General features: G+C 37.9%; 1 protein-coding gene, 1 long non-coding RNA gene and 1 other non-coding gene across 3 annotated transcripts; 1 reads left to right on the top strand and 2 right to left on the bottom strand.

Moving 5' to 3' along the window:
• Positions 1-4,544: 4,544 nt before the first annotated feature.
• On the bottom strand, positions 4,545-5,690 carry LOC126953502 (grpE protein homolog 2, mitochondrial-like). Its single transcript, XM_050788936.1, is given in 1 exon segment — positions 4,545-5,690. A coding segment is annotated over 1 exon segment (732 nt). The 5' UTR covers positions 5,561-5,690; the 3' UTR covers positions 4,545-4,828.
• Positions 5,691-7,015: 1,325 nt separating this feature from the next.
• Positions 7,016-20,085, top strand: LOC126953558 (uncharacterized). Its single transcript, XR_007725250.1, has 3 exons — positions 7,016-7,496; positions 11,898-12,097; positions 19,785-20,085. It is a non-coding gene; the product is annotated as an uncharacterized LOC126953558 (long non-coding RNA).
• TRNAP-CGG (transfer RNA proline (anticodon CGG)) lies at positions 7,558-7,629 on the bottom strand. Its single transcript has one exon. It is a non-coding gene; the product is annotated as a tRNA-Pro (tRNA).
• Positions 20,086-22,606: the final 2,521 nt, after the last annotated feature.

Here is a 22,606-nt window from a genome sequence, read left to right as displayed (position 1 = left end):
GTCTTGCTCTGTTGCCCAGGCTGGAGTGGAGTGGAGCAATCTCAGCTCACTGCAATCTCCACCTCCTCAGTTCAAGTGATTCTCTGCCTCAGCCTCCCAAGTAGCTGGGACTACAGCATGTGCTACCACACTCGGCTAATTTTTTTTCTTTTCTTTTCTTTTCCTTTCTTTCTTTTTTCTTTTCTTTCTCTCTCTCCCTCCCTCCGTCTCCTCCCTCCCTTCCTCCCTTCCTTCCTTCCTTCTTTCCTTCCTTCCTTCCTTCCTTCCTTTCTTTCTTCCTTCCTTCCTTCCTTTCTTCCTTCCTTCCTTCCTTCTCTTCCTTTACTTGGATTTTAAATCTCCAGTTTGCTTCCTCTACTTTTGGTTTTGTTTTTACTGCTCTTTCCTGGTTACATTCTTTATACTTTTAAAAAATTAATAGACATTTTAGGCAGTTTTTTATTTACAGAAAAATTGATGAGAAAGCACAAACAGTTCCCATATATCTCCTCTCCTTCCTATAGCTTCCCTTGTTATTAAATCTTATACGATTGTGGTCCATTTGTTACAACTGATGAACCAATATTGATACATTAATATTAACTAAAATTTGTAGTTTATTTTAGGTTCATTCCTCCTTGTTGTAACTCTTATGGGTTATGTTGTAACTCTTTCCTCTTTGATAAATGTATAATGACATGTGTCCATCATTGCTGTATCATGTATAATAGTATCTCCACTCTAAACATTCCCTGTGCTTCACCTCTTCACCCTCCTAGCAATGACTGCTCTTTTTTGCTGTTTACATATTTTTATGTTTTTCACTATGTTGTATAGTTGGAATCATATATACAGTATGTGGCCTTTTCAGATTGACTTCTTTCACTTAGCAATATGCTTTTAAGATTCCTCCATGTCTTTTCCTGTCTTGATAGCTCTTTTCTTTTCTTTTTCTTCTTTTTTTTTTTTTTTTTTTTTGCAGTTATTTCAACTCAGGTTTTATTAAAGTTGTTTCTGAATATTTTTTCTCAGTGATCCTTGTTCTGATGAATATTACATTTTATCCTTAGTTTTGCTCATTTGATTTTGCTTTAGTGTTTTAAGAACTTATTTATCAAATCCTTTACCATGAATGAGAGCACCAAATAATGTATCAATACCCAACTGCCTGATTCCTTTATAGCAGTAAGAAAAGTCAGTAAAACATTTGTACAGTCCAAGTACTAAAACATCAAGATCCCCTCTTCAAGTAAGAGTGAGCCAAAGCTTCCTTAGCATCATCTGCAAGCCAATGTCTTTTCACTATACCATTAAGATGAAAATAACTAAGAGCACTGACACAATTTTCTTGCTCTTTCCATCTAAAAATGTGGGTTTCTTGTGGTGTGGCTAATTTTTAAAAAACCAGAAAATGGAAGGAAAATAAGTCAGTGAATGATTAGCTTACAAGTTTTTCTACTCATCATTAACCGGTCTTCCCTTTTCCCTAAAGTTTAGACAGCCATAAAGGCAGGAAAAACAATGTACATAATAAAAAAATAAAAATAAATATCTGAGAGCCTACTGTAGTAGGCATTTAACACATTTCACTTAATCCTCACAATGCTGTGAAAGAATTATTATAATCATTTTACAAATAAAGAAACAGGCTCAGAAGGGTGAAATGACTGGTGCCTAAAGTCACGCAGGTGACTGAGCTGGGATTTAAGTTCAAGCCTATGCTCTAATATGCTGCTTAGACTCCCCAAAGGCCTTCAACTTGAGATTCTTACTATTATAGCTTCATCTTCTAATTCTAAATTTATACTTTTTTTTTTTTTTTTTTTTGAGACGGAGTCTCGCTCTGTCACCCAGGCTGGAGTGCAGTGGCCGGATCTCGGCTCACTGCAAGCTCCACCTCCCGGGTTCACGCCATTCTCCTGCCTCAGCCTCCCGAGTAGCTGGGACTATAGGCGCCCGCCACCTCGCCCGGCTAGTTTTTTGTATTTTTTTAGTAGAGACGGGGTTTCACCGTGTTAGCCAGGATGGTCTCGATCTGCTGACCTCGTGATCCACCCATCTCGGCCTCCCAAAGTGCTGGGATTACAGGCGTGAGCCACCGCGCCCCGCCAATTTATACTTTTAAGTCTGCAAAACTACTGAATAATAAAAGAACCTAAAATTATTCTCAATTTACTTGCCAAAATGGGAGGTATTAGAGTATTAGAAAATTCTTCTAGCCTGGGCAATATCGTGAGATCCCACCTGTAAAAAACAAACAAACAAACAAACAACAAAAAAAAACTAGCCAGGCGTGGTGGTGCACTTGCCTGTAGTCCTGGCTACCTGGTAGGCTGAGGTGGGAGGATCACTTGAGCTCGTTAGGTACAGACATCTCTTTAGGTAATCATAACATTCCATACCTAAAATTGTTGTTAATTGTAATTAATGCTAATGGCAATGATAGCTAGCAATAAAAAACACAGAGTAATTACAATCAGCTCATTTTCTTATTGTCACCATGTGTCAATCTCGTAGAAAGGAAGGTAAAAGACAACTTCCTATTGTGAATCTTGATTGTTCATTAAATTTACAATATACACTTAGCGGAATGCCAAAAGATGTTCTGGTTTTAAAAGTTTATCCACCAGTCTTTTGATTGCATTTTATTTTATTTTATTTTTTATTTATTTTTTTTTTTTTGCGACGGAGTCTCCCTCTGTCTCCCAGGCTGGAGTGCAGTGGCGCGATCTCCACTCACTGCAAGCTCCGCCTCCCGGGTTCACGCCACTCTCCTGCCTCAGCCTCCCGTGTGGCTGGGACTACAGGCGCCCGCCACCGCGCCCGGCTAATTTTTGTATTTTTAGTAGAGACGGGGTTTCACCGTGTTAGTCAGGATGGTCTCGATCTCCTGACCTCGTGATCCGCGCATCTCGGCCTCCCAAAGTGCTGGGATTACAGGCGTGAGCCACCGCGCCCGGCCTTGATTGCAATTTAGAAGTGCATATTTGTTTTTTAAGGGTCTAAATCCGATGAAGAGCGTAGGGCCCACAAGGAGATGGCTTTACTGATACATTTGTGTGCTGTCTTAGAATTATCTATAATGTATATAAGAGGATAACTTTTCACCACTCCACTGAATGCCATAGAGTTCCAGTGGAAAATGGATTTATTTTATGAGTAATAACTTCAATCTAAACCTATATAATCTAGACATCCAACAACATCTCATTGTCTGCTGGAGACTTAATTGCATGCCCATTAATCTTAAATAATTGACATTAATATCTAGTTGTTCTTTATTCATATTCTCACTGCAATTTAGTCAACAGAGATTATTTTCCTTGTGTCCAGTCCTAAAAAGACTAGATTTCCATACTTCAGAAGCAGAAAGGGTGAGATTCGATCATTAAGGCTCCTTCCAACATTAAAATATCCATAATTGACTGCCTTCCTAAAATCTGACTGATATATCATTCATTAAGTCATTTATTGGACAACTCTTTTACAGAACACCAGCTATAAGACTGAAGAAAAACCACATAGGCCCATTAATTCTAGGAGGTTAATATATAAAAGGTGAGCTCAATGTTTACAAAAATGTGACTTAACAGATACAAAGAATAGGAAATAAAGCTTGTCAGTATAACGGAGGTAGTGATTTGTGAGTACCAACTTAAAAAAAAAAAAAAAAAAAAAAAAAAAAAAAAACCTTTGCGGGCGCAGTGGTGAATGCCTGTAGTCCTAGCTACTTGGCAGGCTGAGGCAGGATTGCTTGGGCTCAGGAGTTGGAGGTCAGCCTGGGCAACACAGGAAAAAAAAAATTGCTAAGAGGAGAGAATACTTATGTTAAGTGTTCTTATCACAAAAAATAACATAAACAGAGCCGGAGGAAACTTAAAAAAAAATATTCAGCGTAACTATTAATAAATGAAATGAGAAATCATGGGAACCTAACACTTTTGTACTGATCACCACCTCCCATCATTTAGTAAAGGATTATAAGGCAAAACTGACAAAGGGGAAGAGGGATAAGGGCTGGTGGAGTTAAGTTGTAGGTAAATTACCCAAATAGAGCCATCTGGGTCATTAGCTGTTAGTGCTGCCTCAATTTGCCTGAAATGATTATATGACAGGGAGGCTGAAAATAATTTGAAGATAACTCAGAGCAAAGAGAGCACAAGGCTTTTTGGCCATTCTTGCTTGAAAGGGTCCTGGGTATCTCAAATTTCAATGTTCCTTGCCTTCCAAGTCTCACCTAGACCTTTAGCTCCTGCAAATGGGGATGAGAAAGGGGTGTGGTATGGGACAATGATGTGAGCATAAAGCCTATCTAGCTGGGATTACAAGAACAAAAGATGGCTAAAAGGAAAAAACAAAACAAAAGGTAAAGTCCTGAAAATCTATGTGTATAAAAATCAATCCAAATGATCTAAATTTATACAACCATGAAGCTTTATCCTCTACATACCCAAATGTTGAACCAATCCCCACCATCTCCTTTTCCCACAAAATACACAATACTATACAATTCCTATTATAGGGACCGCTAGGAAGAAACACATAGTTGAAAACACCTAGTTAAAAGGATTTTGGATTCAAATTTATCACAGTACCAATTTTCCTAAACATGTTTTGATAAAGGCCATTGGAACACTTGTCACACTGTTCAAATGCCCAATGGTAAGACTTCTGATGAGACCAAACAGGTCACATTAAATCAATAGAATATCTTAGAAATAAAGCCAATATGACTAAATCCAAAATATATCACATGAAGTACCTCATGTACAATACAAACCTAGTTTAATAAATAAAAGAAACATAGGTGACTGCGCTCTGGGAGAACATCCAGCTCCTGATGGCCTCTTCACAGTCTTCTCTGAGACTCCACTGCCACTTCCACTCGGGCAAGCCTAATGGTGCGGACATGAAGTTTGTAGCCATCTTGTCTTACTAATGCCACGGTGCCAGGCTGCACCCCAACACCAGCTGGCACATGACAGATGAGTTCATGCTCACGGGGGTCATATTTGTCACCAATGGGTGTCAGCTTCTCCAGGCCATGCTTGGCAAACACACTTTTCAGCTTTGCTTCTAAAAGCAACAGCCCTCGGAAGACCTTCTCCAGAGTGAGCTTTTGGTTCTCAGGCTCTGATTCTTCAGAAATGCACTCTGTAGTCTTCTCCAAAATGTCAGCCACCTCCACCAAGTCCTTACAGAAACTCTGAATTCCAAATATCTTGGCGTCTTCCACACATCTCTGGGTTCGCCTCCTTATGTTTTCACAATCAGCTACAGCTCTCTGGTATCTCAATGTTAAATCCTAGACTTCTTTCTCCAGTTTAATAGCTTTTACCCTTAAGGTTCGTTCAGCAAGAGAGGGCCCAAGCTCCTCAGGTGGGTCCTCAGAACGGCAGTCCTCACCAGCAGTTCTTTGGGTGGCAGTGCTGAATGGAAGTGGCCATCCCTTGCTCTCCCACGCGGCAGTCGAGGCCAGTAGGCGCTGCACCCGCAGCCGGCCCGCCCACAGCGACCTTACGGCCATATTCCCGACTTGGGCTGCTCTTTTCTTTTTATCATGAAATAATAGTCCATCCATTGTGCCACACTTTGCATTAAATATATCCGTTCACCTACAGAAGTACATCTTGGTTGTTTATGTTTTCGCAAATCCAAATAAAACTGCTATAAACATTGATGTGCAGATTTTTGTGTGGACATGGGTTTTCAACTCATTTGAGTATATATCAAGATCACAGTTGCTGGAGTTTCCCTTTATATTTTTACTCCACATTTTGGAGATGCCCTTCAGGTATTATATCAATTGTTCTAAGTTTTTCTTTCTACTCTCATAATTTTAATTTCAAGAGACTTCTATAGAGTTATCCTTTTGTACAGCATCCTTTCTCTCCCTTTCTAAAAAAAGCTTTTTAAAAATCCCTGTTTCTCAGATTAGACACTAACTTCAGTGTCTAATGATGCCTAGTGATCTTTGATTGCTGGTCCATAATTATAATTAAGCCCTGAAAAATAGCTGGAAACTAAGACCATTAGTCCAATTTATTGACTCTGGGAACCATTTTAGAATGGCCTGCCTGTGTCATTTACTATCAGACTCTTACATGTCAAAATGTCCAACTTATCCCTCTTAGGATAGTAAAATTCCTTGTAAAGAAGGGTCATTCAATCTTTTCTGCCTAGATGACATCAAACTGACTTTCTGAATTCAGAGAAAATTCTTAACAGAGGTCAGAGGAAGTTCCTTTTGAATTTCAAACTTAATAAGTAACACCATTCCAAGTTATAAAATTAAATTACAAATAAATTATACACATTAATTTACAAATAAATTATACATTTTATAAATAATTTTTATTATAAATAATAAATTTTATAAATAAATAAATTTATTTATAAAAAGAGACAATATATTACACCCCACCTATGAATAAGGATCTGCATCTTCATACTCAATGGCCCATAAAATTAGTCAGAAAAAGGAAAGGTGAAAAGATCCACACTTTCAGAATCCCAAGATGAGCAGGGCAAGTTGAGTCTCCGTGAGGTCCATGAAGCTAGAACGAAACTGGGGTCGGGGAGTAGTGTTCACTTTCAGTCTTGGCCACAAAAGCAAACAAAACAGCTATTCTGAGGAAATATTTTAATTTAGACAGCATGAGCAAAATAACTGGATTGATATCTTCCTCTCCATTTTTTTCCTCTTTCGAATTCCAGTGTTAATCAATTCTCCTGAGCATTTTCAACAAAGTACCCGCAAATTTCCAGAACATGGATTGAGAAAAACTTTGAGATTCCAGCCTTAATGACTGCTCCTCGTGGTCTCTCTCTCCAGTTAGACGAACCTGGGCTAGCAATATTCCGAAGAGTCAACAGTCAGCCCTGGTGCTATATACTTCCATGGGAATTCCATACTTTCTCAAAACGCGTCATCATGGTAAATAATTAAGTACTTGTAATATTAAGTTCTGTAGAAATGAAACCATGTTTTTCCATCACTGCCTCCATAGCTTTCGGCACTGAAGGTGACATGCCGTGCTCATTGGCTATGCATCCGTTGAAGGAATAAAGGAATGAACTCTGACCCGGGAAAGCAGGAGAGGCAGGAGTGTGACACCTTAACAGTCGACTGCAGTGGGAGCGGCGGCACCAGCAGCACTTGGGGAGACTTACTTTCCAGTGTGGCGGGAGTAGTAAACACTAGGAGTCAGAGAGTGATGACCGAAGCTGGAGTTAAAAGTGGAAATTAAAATTCTCCTTCCTATAAGAGGAAGATAATCGGTTAACTGCAGCTCACGTTTCCCCTCCAGCACTCGGCCAAACACGCACACGCAAGCGCGCACGAGCTGCCCACGGCATTTCTTTCGGGGTTTGAGAAGAGATGGACAGAGGTGGGAGAGCGCCGCTGCAGCCGCATCAACATTCCGGTGTCTGGCCTTAGAGGAGGTCCGGAATTCAGTACTTGCCTGCTTCGAAGACAATTCTACTGTTCATGTGGTGAAAGTACATAGTTTTGGGTATGAATATTTGGGGGAAATACTTTAAAAATCCTTAAAGCTTATTGGGCGAAAATGAAGTGGGCTCGTCCGGGATTTGAACCCGGGACCTCTCGCACCCGAAGCGAGAATCATACCCCTAGACCAACGAGCCACTTAGAAGTGGCTTTTTCCCATATTTACTGTAGGATTTATTCCCAAATTATTTATTTTTATTCTTCAAAGGATTTGTTACCAAATAATATTTATCACTCCATCAATCATTTACATAAATGAAAGGGTTGGAAAGGCTATTTCTGTGGATGGTCTGCTGGTAGCTTAAATTACCATACCAAACTACCGTACAAGCTGGTAGCTTTAATTACAAATTAAAACTTGTAACCTGTAGAAACATTTCTCCTTTATTCTACTTTGCTATACTACTCTAAGTAATTTAACTCATTTTTTCCCATTTTTAGCTTTCAATTAAAATATGTTAGAAAAATTTGAGTTTTCAAGTTTCCTTATCTCACTTGCACCCTTTTTGAAAGTTGGATATTACTGTTACTGAGGGACTTCTAGATTATTTGCTCTAACAAGGAATATTTTCGCTACCAGAAATTTTTCAGAAAGAATATTCCTAATCTCAGCAAAATTCTACTCATAAGAGATTTCTTAACGTCAGCTTTTCAGAGGTACCAAGATGTATTTGGTTAGTTTACTAACTTCCTCCTACATACAAATTTAAGAAAGTTACAAAAACTTTTGGTTAAATGCAAAGAAAGTTTTTACAACAGATCATTAGCTGATACATCTAAGTCGCATTTCATATTCATGTTAAGATTTATGTTTTAAATTAATGCATATTTTCAATTTCATTTTGCTGTCCGGAATTTGATGCCTTCAAAAATTTAAAAGCTAGTTCTCATTCAGTTCATTCTTTCAATTATCTAATAATTATTACAGAGTACCTGTTTATTTATTTACTAAAAATGAAACTCTCTTGCAAGGACAAATCAAAACAAGGATTATCTTGAATATGTGTGAAGAGAAATCAATCTTTTCTGAAAGGGAGAGTAGATTTAAACTAATACTTAATTTGAATTTTGACATGGATTTACTGAGTGGATCAAAATAATTATGAGACTACTAGGCATTCCTCTAACTCCTGCCCACCTTACTAATGTTAGAATAGTGAGATTCTTTTGCAATCCAACTGCTTTCTTTGTACTATGAAAGCCTAAAAAATCTTGACTAATCCCTCTGAAATGCACACATAGGAGTAGTAATCATTCCTAACTGCCCTAATACTTAGAAGTGACTATGGTTCAGACTCAACATTCCACTTCCATGAAAATATGTTTTTCTCCTCAAGAAATAGCATCTCATGTTCATGCATAGATGGAGCTGGGACTTAGGACTATACTGAGATGTTAAATCAAAGGTTAAATATTTCAGCGTGGAAAATAATTATTCATTCTGAACCCAACAATTTCCCAGATAACCTGTTCTTTGACACACAACTTAGAGCACTTCTCTTCATCTTGAAGTCAACTGAATAGGTTAGTTTACTAATTTCTGAACTCAGCACAATGGTCTTGGGATCACATACTTTATATACAGACCCACACTCTCAACCCCAAACCCTCATTCTCTCTTCAGTTTCATAGTATAATATACATTTCCCTTCCCAAATCCAACTTTTCTAAGGATAATAAATAGTTCATTTACTTTTATACCAGTGGGAACTCAGATTCCAAAGAAAGGTCATTATTTAAAGATTACTAAACATCAGCGTCATTACACACATCAGGGGACCCACGTAGGACTTATATTCCAGTCATTTTACAGAGATGTTTACTGTCCTTTTCTAGGCCATGTAGATCATGCATAATAACATGCTTAGTTACATTAGCAAATATGAATATATTCATAAACTCAAATTTCTTGGAAAATAGAAAATGTGGCTTGAAGATACAGATACCAAAGACAACTTAGAACAATGGATATAAAATTTCCCGACAAATGACAAGATTCATTCACCAAATTTCTATATACATATACACACATACACATAAACCTACACACATATATACATATATCAAATAACTCAGCAATTTCTCTGTTGGATATATACCCCCCAAAAAATAAAATTAGCACCTGGTAGAGGTATTTGCATTTCCATGTTCCTCAATAGATGAATGGAGAAAGAAATTGTGGGGGATGTGTGTGAGTGTGCGCACGCACAGGCGTGTGCATAATAATGTGTATATATAATATATATATTATACGTCTGAGGACAGTGGCTAACGCCTGTAATCCCAGCACTTTGGGAGGCCGAGGTGGGCGGATCACTTGAGGTCAGGAATTCAAGACCAGCCTGGCCAATATGGCAAAACCCTGTCTTTACTAAAAACCCCGTCTCTCACAAAAATTAGCCGGGCATGGTAGCACATGCCTGTAAATCCAGCTACTCAGGAGGCCGAGGCAGGAGAATTGCTTGAACCGTGGGGGAGGAGGTCGCAGTGAGCCAAGATCGCACCACTGCATTCTATCCTGGGTGACAGAGTAAGACTCCATCTCAAAAAAAAAAATTTAAAAAATTACAATATATATTATAGTGTTTGTGTGTGTGTGTGTGTGTGTGTGTGTATAGTGGTATAATGTGATATGAGTATATATAACGAAATATTATCCAGCCTTAAAAAAGGAGGTACTGCCATTTGCAACAACATGGATGAAACTGGAGGACATTATGCTAAGCTAAATAAGCCAGGCACAGAAAACAAAATACTACATGATCTTACTTATATATGCAATCTAAAAAACAAAAACAAACAAAAATCTCAAATACACAGAAACAGAGTACAGAGGTAATTATCCGGAGTGGAAGAGTAGAGGAGGAAATGAAGAGATAGAGGCCAAAGGGTACACAGCTGTAGATATCTGGGATGAGTAAGTATACCGATCTAATGTACAACATGAGGACAATAGTGATAGTATTGTATTATGCTGGAAATTCTCTAAGAGTGGATTTTGGATAATTTTAACACACACACACACACAAAGGATAACTGTGAGATGATGAATATGTTAATTTGCTTGACTATAGTAACCATTTCACTATGTATATCAAAAATTATTTTATACGTCTTAAATAGATGCAATACAAAGTTTAATTAAAAATAGACGTTTATATCAGTATAAGAGCTCCTGAAACAGAGTTGCATCACAATCACAAATCATTATTACTGTGTCTGTTTTATGACTCTGAAGTCTCTATATTCCACTAAAACCAAATACTGAATCCCTCAAAGATACGACACTTTAAAAAATCTCCTCTTAGAAGCCCATCTTTTTAGTCAAGCAGTGTAAACTGCCTCCCAAATCTTTATAGTTTGGGAGGTTCTCTACTTGCTGAAGTTTTCATAAGGTTTCTCTTCAGGTGACATTTCTATTCACTTGAATTTTTATTCAGGTGAGAGAGGACTAAGGAAATGGGCCAATCCAGGATCTTTATTGTAAGTCTGGCCACAGGCCTCCAACCAATTGACTGACAGCTGGAAGTTGAACAATATTGCTCGATAGAGAATATTGATAAAGATGGTCATGATGATGATTGTGGTGAGATGATGGTGATGATGGTCATGGTGGTGGGGTGATGATGATGATGATGACAATATGAAAGACAAATGTAAAGTAAAATACACACTTGGCAGGAATGTGGCTCACACAATTGCATTGATTCTTCCAGCTGAATCACCAACAGTAGTGTGCCTGTCATGAAGTTTTCATGAACTAATGAAGTGCCAGAAAATGGAATTATTATGAACATAAATCACAAAGTGATTGGTAATACAGAATTAAAGCATATGTAATTGCAGGGTACAAGAGGCAGATTTTTTTTTTTTTTTTTTTTAGACAGAGTCTCACTCTTTTTGCCCAGCCTGGAGTGCACTGGCATGATCTGGGCTCACTGCAATCTCCACCTCCTAGGTTCAAGTGATTCTCCTGCCTCAGCCTCCCGAGTAGCTGGGATTACAGGCACCTGCCACCACTCCTAGCTAATGTTTTTGTATTTATAGTAGAGACGGGGTTTCACCATGTTTGACCAGGCTGGTCTTGAACTCCCAACCTCAGGTGATCCACCCACCTTGGCCTCCCAAAGTGCTGGGATTACAAGTGTTAGCCATCTTGCCCGGCCCACAAGAGGCAGATTTTAAAGGAAATCATTCTTTTAGGACACTGTCTTCATTGTAGCCTATCCAAAATGTCAAGCAACATAGCAAATGTTTGCTAATAGAGTACACAATTATAAGAATCAAAAGTCTTTTGTTTTCTCATACTTAGTATCTACTATGTACTATTTTAAAGGCACCTACCTTTTTCTTCTCACAATAGCCCTAAAAACAGATAATGCTGTTATTCTATATTCCATTTCAGAGATAAAGACACCGAACCACAAACAGATACAGCACACTGACCAACCAAGGCAGAGCTACAATTAAAAAACCAAGAAGACGACAAGTGGAATTTGCCTTTCTATCCCTTCCTCAAAATCTCCATCAGCTTTTCTGAGGCATTATAAATAAAACTAAAATCTAAGTTAACCAGTGTGATTAATAGGCAGACACAACTTCAAAGTAAGTTCTCTGGACTCCTCCAGTAATTTTTTGCCAATTCAAGTTTCTCATTTTTGCGGGGTGAGTGTGTGTGAGTGTGCATGTCTTGAAATATTTTCATGAAAAAATGATAATCGAGGTCAGAAATTCATGCTCTTTGACACAATGTATCAATAGGATATTAAAAAATGACAAGTTACACTTTGGCCACTTGATTGACAGGACTTTATTACACCCCATATGTGGCTGGGATAGGGCTGAAGAAAGTTCTTTTTATGAAAGCTGCTATTTTGCTCATGATAAGCTCCTCTGAGCTTTGCCTCAGCAGTAGTATGGAAGTGGGAATGACAGACTCAGGCAGGGTGGTGGAATCACCAAGGTCTTTGAATTTTGAGCTTATTCAAGGATCACAAGGTCATAACAAGATCTTGCATTTCATCCATATAACAACATGCACCAAAACACTTTCGTTCAACAAATCTGGAACGTATATTTTAGTAGTATAAAATCGGTAATGTGTATATTAAAGGCTGATGTTCTGTGTGTGATCAGAGGATGTCAAAAATCATCTTCAAAAGAACAAAAAAGGACTTAGGTAGCAGGTCAAAATCCTTTTATCTTTTAGTTGAAAGATATTTTACAGTTTGCATAGCTTGGTCAAGAGTATATCTGCATTTTAAACAGAGAATTTTGTGTTCAAGTCCCGAGTTAGTGAAAGCAGGCACCCAAATTACAACCTTGAAATGCTTCCATCACTGAATGAATCATGAATTCTTTGAGACTGGTAATAACTACAACCGGAGAAACCTCTAAGGCAATGGTTTCCTTTCATCCTCTCTCTCACTCTGTATTTCTTGATTTTTTTTTTTTTTTTTTTTTTTTTTTTGAGACAATCTCGCTCCGTTGCTCAGGCTGGAGTGGAGTGGCGTGATCTCAGCTCACTGCAACCTCTGCCTCCCAGGTTCAAGCGATTCTCCTGCCTCGGTCTCTCAAGTAGCTGGCATTATAGGCACCCACCACTACGCCTGACTAATTTTTGTATTTTTGGTAGAGATGGGGTTTCACCATGTTGGCCAGATGGTCTTGATCTCCTGACCTCGTGATCTGCCTGCCTTGGCCTCCCAAAGTGCTGAGATTACAGGCGTGGGCCACTGTGCCCAGAGTTTTCTTGATTTTTTATTTTGCTTATCCTTCAAGAAATAAATGTAGTTTTCCTTTATCTCCAATATGCTGTGTTATATATTCCAGAAGACTGTGATAGAAATTGAGAAGTAAAAAGGGAAAATCCCACCTACCAAATGCACATTAAGGATATCTTCAGGACTTAAAATACTTGAAAAAAAGAATTGAGTCATACATTAATGAACCTGACATCGCAAACTTGTGTTCTCTACCTTACTTAGAAGTTCCAACCTCTTTATCTACATTAATTTCTGGTTTTCAGAGTTTCATATGCCTTTTGCTTTCCGCACTATTTCACCTTTCATGCATTATGATCTTCTTATGCATCCATTTTGAGCAAAAGGGGAGAAAATGAATGGTGGTTTGTTATGATGGTTCCATCAGTTTAATCAGTTATTAAATATTGATTATAGAAGCTTCCATGGACCAGTTAAATATTTCTTGCCAATCGTTCCCAAGCTGCTCATTGCTGCTACTTAAAATTTTCATTCACTTTCAATACAGTACACTTATTTCAATTTATTGTCCAATACTATTTCCTCTCTTCTGGTTTCCTTTGCTTTCATTTCCTTATACTTGATATAATGAGCACTATAATCAGGAATCACTTTTTCTCACTTATTTCTTACAGTTTGTTTAGTAATCAGATGTTCATTTACTTATACATTTATTCGAAAATTGTTAACTTTTACTTTAGTTTATTTGGTCAAGAAAAAAAGACCAAATAAAAACAAGTAAGCAAGACCTCAGTAAGACTGAACATGTGTTCTTTTGAAATGTCTCTTAAGTCTCTTGTTATCTATAGTTTTCATTTCACTTCTATTTTATCAAGTATTTTTCCAAATGGCTTGATGAGATACCTTACTGCCAGAACTATACATTCCATCCAAATATGTATTTTGGTTCCAGTTTAAGAAAAATTGAAACCAAGTTCTTCATTTAAATTAATGAGAATGAGATTTTTTTTAACTCTGATAATAGAGAGACTAGACTGATAACATTGTGGGAGTGCCAGGGCACTAAAAAATGATGTCTAGAAACAAGTCATAAATTGTTATCTAACTTAATTTATTTATATACCTTGAAGAGAGATACTCTTACATGTTTAACAAATCAGAAAACAGAGAAATATATAAAATAAAATTCGATTTACTATGCCTCCATTTGCTTAGCTTCTCTTCAATCGGGAGTAATTCTTACAGCTTTTTTTTATTCTTGCAGAAGTTTATGATGTAGATAATTCCAAATTAATTATATTATTATATTGCTTTTTGAATGCTACAGCTTTCACATTGCTTTTGTTTCAATTAAAAAAAAACCCTTGAGTATCATTCCATGTCAATATATTTTGAACTCATCCACTTCTTCATAAGTACCATAAAATCTCTTTGTTTGAATGAATATGTATCAATATTTTTAAATAGCTCCTTTTGCTAGATATTTTGTTGTATTTTAAAAATAATGTATCATAATGTGTATTTTTCCTACTTTAATTCTTAAATGCTCAAGTATATCTGAAGGATTAGGTCCCAGACATGGAATTCCTGAGTCAAAATGCGAATGCGCCAGTAATTTTGATAGATTTTACCAGATTGTTCTACTATTTTTTACTCCTGGAAGCCTGGTGGTAAAAGAGCCATCATAAATACACAGAATTTTAGTTACTTTTTGAAGGGTGGAAGGATAGAGAATAAGAAGAGAGCTGAGTCTCTCTAGGATTTCTATGATCTCTTGCATTAGATCGGAGCTGCTGGTCACCAGATTTGTTGTATGAGAATTTATCCTTATATGTTTAAGCAATTCTTTTTGATTTTTAAAAATACACAGCATAGCAAAACTAGCAAGTTTATTTCAAACTTGCTTACTGAAGAGATCAAAAAACAGACATTTTCTGAAGTCTTACTGAACATGCCAACATTCAGCCGCACGTCTATCTCTGTGAATCAGCACAAATGGGCTGAGAGTTGCATAACCAAGGGCTAAACATTCTTGAATATTTGATATTATGAAATTATTCTCTAAGGATAAAATTAAATATAAAGAAATAATGTAATCTGTCCAATAAAAGAAAACAAAACAGATCATCAGAAGGAGAGCACTTTGAGCAGCTCTTAGGGGGAGTTTTGTACAGAAATTTGGAGTTCCGAATGTGGAGAACATGCTTGTGATGCTGGTGAAGAAGAAATACCGTGTAGCTGCTGGCCCAGCCCGTGAGACCCTGAAACAGAGCATCTTGCAACACTATCAGTGTGAGAAAAATCCATCTTATTACCCATCTCCCTGCTAGAAAATAACTAATTTGTGATCTGTTCATGTTGCTATTTGTGATGGAATGAAGTAAGTTCATGGTTATCAAGAAATTGAACATCCAAAAAAAGAGAAACAAGGGAAGGACATGCCATGCAGACCTCAACTTGAGCCTCCCCCACACTGAGGCTCTGGGACTGATGGTGATGACCTGGACCACGGTGAGGAGACTGCTGGTGCAGATGGAAAGGCCTCAAGCCACCCTCTCCAGATAAGCAACAATTTTACAGCCTATATCATCTAGGAAGTTTCTCAAACCAAAAGCTGCTATTGTCTTGGGCATTCCTTTGGAAAACAGAAGTATGATATTTGTAAAAGCTAAATGGATATGAATAAAGTGTAAAGATTTCTTCTCAGTGCCCCAAAAGAAAATGTACATATAGTTTACAAAAACAAAAACATTCCCCACAATGCCAAGTTCAGTTAGAAACAGGAATATTGTTCCCTTCATAATGTTCAAAACCATTTCTAACTTCATGGGCAGAAAATGTTTAGATCCAGGAAACACTGTATGAATAAAGTACCAGTTATGATGATATATATGTATCTGCAAAAAAAAAATCATATCATAGCACATTTCTAGTGGATAAAGGACAGTCATAATATATGTAACAGAGCAGATTTCTGTCCAAAGAAATGTAATCCTTTCCCTGTGACACTCTTTGATGAACATTCCATGTGACCTTAAATGTCATCTTGGAAGAGGATACGAAAATCTAAATTTGGGAAACAGATTTTGTTTGCCTGATCTCCATAGCTGCAAGACCAACTTGCTTGTTCAAATTCTGATATAGCTCACATATTTTAAATCTCAGCATATGCTGAATTGAACTAAAAAAATTCCCCCAACCTGAGTGTCTGCATTTTCTATTTAATTCTTCATATTCCTATCAGCCAATTTCAAAAACCTGATGCTCACCCGTAACCCCTCTACCTCCTCCGCATTCAACAGACAAACACTCATAAAATCCTGTTGCTTCAATGTCTTTAACATTTCTCAAGTTTAACAATGTTTTATCTTCTGTGATACTTCTTTTATTCATTATGCCTATATATCTATCATTTTGATTAGTATAACAATTTCTGATTTATCTCTTCTTTCTAATTTTCATATCTTTGATTCATATTCCTTAATATTTCAGAGCTGTCTTTCAAGACCCCAAACTGAATCTGTGATTTCAGTAGTTACAAGTTTTCAGTGGGTTTTCCAAGTACTCAACATCAAGTCAAACTGCATAGCATTTCACTGTAGGACCTCAACTGTTAATGGTTAATCAGCCAAAGACCTTCAGAAACAAGCCTGTGGGCTGAAAAACAATGAGGTACATGTACTGGATGTAGCCAGAGAAGGTGCTCTAGAGGAACCATGGAATGTCACTCTACAAGGGCATTTAGGAGAGGTCTGAGTTCCTACTGATGGATCTGAGGGACCTCTAAGGGGAGTTGTTGATGTGTTGATTAGGGGGATTAGGAGAGGTAGATTAATTAGGTGTTGCATACTGTCCTGAGATGAAGACAGTTTATAAATTAGAGATCTCTGATGTCTGGATATACAAAGCAGGTTGGGGCCACATTGGTAAGAAAAGAGTCATTGGCCGGGAGCGGTGGCTCAAGCCTGTAATCTCAGCACTTTGAGAGGCCGAGACAGGCGGATCACGAGGTCAGGAGATCGAGACCATCCTGGCTAACACGGTGAAACCCCATCTCTACTAAAAAATACAAAAAAAACTAGCCGGGCAAGGTGGCGGGCGCCTGTAATCCCAGCTACCCGGGAGGCTGAGGCAGGAGAATGCCGTAAACCCGGGAGGCGGAGCTTGCAGTGAGCCGAGATCTGCCCACTGTACTCCAGCCTGGGCTACAGAGCAAGACTCTGTCTCAAAAAAAAAAAAAAAAAAAAAAAAAAAAAGAGTCATTACTCAAAAGGTGCAATTATGGCATTTTACAGCTGCTGTGTAACCAATGTGTCCAGTTGACTCTGTAACCAGATCTACCTGTGTCTATTCTCTCAACGTTGGTAACAGGAGGGCTACTTTCATCTTTACCACTCCAAGCTGATTTTTACCTTTTTAGGTCTGAACAGTATTTTACTCTTTCACAATTAACCTCTCCAATCTCACTTCTTATCTAGAACTTACATCAAACTACAAATAAATCCCCCAAAACAAAATAAACCAGGATGTTTGATCTAACCAGGATTGACCTCTATCTGTATATTTGGAATGCCTTTCTACAAGACTTGTCCCCTTTCATTTTCTACCAATCACTAAGAGATGCATTAGATTTATCTTAATTTGTCTTAAAGGTCTCTGGCAGCATGAGAACTGCCTGAATTTAGGCTTGTATTCAGGTCTTGTGCCAGGAAACTTTATAACTTTTGGAATATTAGTTATTGCCTTTCTGCCTTAGTTTCCTCCGGTGCCAAATGAAGAGACTAACATCTATACCAATGCATTAAACAAAGCATTACATGATCTGAACTGGATAGCCCATAGTGAAATGAACTACAGGCTTTAATAACAAGAAGAGCAGTATGAACTAATAGGTTCGGAGTAAGAACTGGTTACATATTTAGCCAGAAACCTGGAATTTGTCAAAAATGAAGGTCCTGCATACACTTCACCACCCATTATGTCCTTATCCAGTATTTTATGTTTGTTTCTTCTTATCTTTTTCTAAGGTTTCACAGTTTTCTGGCCCTCTCTTCATCTTCCCAAGGTTCCAAAGCTCTGATTCAGATTAGAGACTAGCTTCTGTGATACTAGTAAGACATTTCCATTTTTTTTTACTGAATAATAAGAAAAATATCAGAGAAGGGAAGGGTGACTGGTCTTCCAAATTGTTTTTGGAATCATGATTGAAAACTATTTAAAAAAAACATGCTTCACATTCAGATAGATGTGTAGTGCTCCATCCAAGTCTAATACCTAATAGCTTAGGCAGGTAAGGAAGTGCACCCATTTTAGCTCCAGTTTTCTCAAATAAAAATGAGATTAGTGCTCCCTGCTACATAATGCCAAGGTAAATTTATAGGGTTACCTCAGGTTATACTTACTTATAGCCTGGTGAAAAATAAAAGTGGAAAATTTCTGAAGAGCAAGTATAATTTTTAATCATAATGGTTGTTAACAGATGCTCCCATTAAACTGGCATATGGTTAATGAAGTTGACTTACGTGTATGGTACAATATTACAAATTGGATTAGGAGACTTTAAGGATGGATGCAGAAAGAAAACCTTCAAGATACACACACACACGGACACACACACACACTCCCTCTCTCTATCTCTCTCTTAATGAATTAACAACTTAATAGGTAAAGACAAAGTTGGCCCACCTGCAAAACACAGAAATGCACCAAAAGTGATATGAAGAGATTTTATGAAAGCTAATAATGCTGATAGACTTATAATGCAGGTGAAAATGGAAGCTTAAAAAAAGAGTTTTTCCTAGAAACTGAAAAGCTTTTTTATCTTTCTGATTTTTGGATGAAACCAAAGAGGGAACCTTATAGGAAGACCCACCCCAGACCTCTCTTATGGTACAAGATCCTGAACACAGGGATAAAGATGCTCAAGCATTTCTAGGGTCATCTCCTGGAACTGGTCCCCTTCATATTTATGACCCCAGGTAAAGATTACATGCAGAATCAAGGTCCTCAGGCTCACATAAACTCCCTTGCTTAGTCAAAGAACAAAGCAAGATGTATACTTCAGAGGGAAATTTTATATGGCATATGTGAATAAATAAAAGAACTGTCAGGTCTACTCACCTTGGTAGCTATAGTGTAGTAAAGCTCTGGTTTAGTCCTTCTGGCAAGGTAAGGCTCCCCAAGCCATATTTGTGCCTTCTGGATTTGTACAGTTCTTGGATAACAAACTATTACCAGGACTCAAATTCTCAAATTGTTGTCCTGTCAGGAAGATGGAAACCCTCTGCAGAATCCTAGTCCCTGAAGTACATTTTCCCCTCTCTCTCCAGAATTACGTTTGTTTGCCTCAGGAGTTATTTCAATCTTAATTGGGGTTTAACTATTGTAATAGAAAGATGTACAGTGAAAAAGTAAACAACTAGCCAAGTTTCTGTATCTAGGGTTTCCCATTTTTCTGGCCCTCTCTTCATCTTCCTAAGGTTCTAAAGTTATGAATAAAAATGAGAACCAGCTTATGAGACACATAATAAGTCACTTCTTTTCTTTTTCAATGCCTTCTTTATACACAGGGTTATGATAAATGATGACCAGCCCTGGAGACTCTGCTTTCTGAGCTTATCTCAACCACAGGCCTGGACGGGACAAGCGTCACCTTGCTCTACCGATGAACATTGGCAGTTTGCGGTCTTTGCCATCAGTGGTTGTTTTATTCTTTGTCTGTGAAACAACAAATGGGACTGGAAAAGCAAAAGAACCCTCCATTTTTTATGAGCTAATCCTGCCTTACAAAGCTTCATAATACTTCTTTAATTCATTATACCCGAGAATGATCCTTCTATAGGTTATTCATTCTGCCTTGAAAAATGACCTTTCCAGACACGAATGCAAAGAACTATAAATAAATGGTGGCACAGGGTTGAGATTAGAGGTGATAATGGTATTATTTTTCTCACTGAGCTAGGTTGTGAGGCAGGATTCTGGTCACTGATCTTCACTTCATTCAATGTGACAGTATCCTCATCTAGAGGTACACCTGGCACATATCAGATGTCAAATTACTTGTGCAATAAGTGAGCAAATAGCCCTTTGACATAAGTACTCTTTTCATCCCTGATTTTGAATGAGGAAATTCAAGCACAGAGAGATTGAGTAAATTGCCCAATGATACACAGATAATGAACAGCAAAATCAGGATTTGAACCCAGATAATCGATTTCAGGTCATTTGTTCTACTTCCCATTGTTTTGTATGTATCTTTCTGGGTCAGCCTCTCTTGCAATCTGTCTCACTGTCTAGGAGAGGTGGCTCCCCGAGTCTCAGTATGAATCCCATCTCACACAGCCTCTGTCTCCATCTTTTTCTCTGCATCCCTGGTTGTGTGTCCTTCAGCCTCTCCTTCTATTTGGAGTAATTGCCACACGGTGGCAGTGTTGTAGGACTTTCTCCTTAGTTAGCTAAAAACCGGGTTCTTGTCACATAATCAGGAAAGATTAGGCCTGCGGATGCATAGAAGGGTGAGAAAAATGGAATTCATTGCGCGAAAAAGGCAAAAGAAAAACTTTCAGCAGAGTGAGAGGGAGGCCTGTTAACCTGCTTCTGCCCCACCACACAGGAACGCAAGAGGCTGGGCTCCTCCCCTCTGCAAACCACGCTAACTTCGTGGCTCCACCCCCTTTTCCCAGTGCACAGAGTGCGCAGGTGGGTCGGAGGTTTTCCAGGGAGCCCTTTTTACTCGGTTGTCTCAACAGTTTGGGGGTTTACACGTGAACTTTAATGATTTCTGGCTGGGTTACATTGGGTGGGCAGTATTTGATGAATTACTTGGCCTCTCCATTGCTATACTTTCTCTTATGTAAAATGACAATGAAAACAAGATGCAAGATGAGCCTAGAGAATCTTGTTGTGTCAAAAAGTAAGGAAGTGCTCAAAGAATGGTGAGAATCTGTCAAACAGGGAGCCAGCTTGAAGGGACTCCCTCCAGCCAAATTTGAGAAAATTTGAGAATCAAACTGAATAATGATTTTAAATGATTGTTATTTACTGAATACTATAAGAATCCATTAGTCCACAATTAAAATGAATAAATGAGGGAGAAGGAAAAGACCTAACTTTCAATGAAAACGCAACTAGTTAATGTAAAAGAAATAATGAAATTAGAATGTCACCACTCGATGACTATCATAATAATAATTTCTTCAGGAAGGAATCATCAATGGGTGCTAAAACTAATCGGTGGAAGTTTAGGTGAGCAGGATATCAACATTGCCTCGAAGTGTCTTCCCCAAAGATTTACTAATGACAAAGGGTAAAACAGTAACATTACATAGAACACCAAATAGGCACCAGTAGACACTAAGTGATGGCAGCTAACACTGCTTGGAATGAGACACACCAACAACATGTGAGCCTTGACATCATGCACTGTGAACTCATCATCAGTTCTGCCATATTCCTGCCAAAGGGGTCAACCTGAATCTAATTACAAGGAAAAATCAGAAAAATTCAAATTGAAGCACATTGTAGAAATGTCTCAAGCTTTTATGACATCAATGTCATAAAATACAAAGACAGACTCAGGAACTTCTACTGGATGAAGGAAACTACAGAGAGATGACAACCGCATATTAATGTAACATGTGATCTTGGATTATCTTTTACTCTAAATTGTATCATTGGGACAATTGTTGAATATAAACATGTTCTATCAAGTGAATAGTACCATTGTATTAATATCAATTTCCTGATTTTAATCATTGCACTGTAGTCACGTAAAATAATATTCTGCTTTTAAGAAATAAACCCTGGGGTATTTATGATTAAAACATCAACAAACATAGCAAATGTTATGTTAATAATTTCAAGAAAAAATATTTGGCCAAAAATATGAATTACTTAGTAAGATACCATTCATTGAATATATTAAATCCTGTAAAACAACACTATTTATTATTTTTAATATTTCCATAAGTAGTAAAACTAGAAAACTCTGAATTGGGGAGAAAAGTAGTAAAATTAGAAAACCGAATTGGGGAGAGAGTGAATATGACTGAGGAGAAAGAAAAGATAGTAGAGTTAGGGACTACTATACCTTTTTAAATTATTTCAATTTTTTTTTTTTTTTTTTTTTTTGAGATGGAGTTTCACTCTTGTTGCCCAGGCTGGAATGCAATGGCACAATCTCGGCTCACTGCAACCTCCACTTCCCAGGTTCAAGTGATTCTCCTGCCTCAGCCTCCCGAATAGCTGGGATTACAGGCATGAGCCAACATGCCCTGCTAATTTTGTATTTTTAGCAGAGACGGGGTTTCTCCGTCTTGGTCAGGCTGGTCTCAAACTCCCGGCCTCAGGTGATCCACCAGCCTCGGCCTCCCGAAGTGCTGGGATTACAAGC

This window comes from Macaca thibetana, chromosome 4, assembly GCF_024542745.1.
Source record: "Macaca thibetana thibetana isolate TM-01 chromosome 4, ASM2454274v1, whole genome shotgun sequence".
NCBI lineage: Eukaryota > Metazoa > Chordata > Mammalia > Primates > Cercopithecidae > Macaca > Macaca thibetana.
The sequence above is the reverse complement of the archived record's forward strand: the minus strand, read 5'-3'. Positions and strand labels throughout refer to the sequence as shown.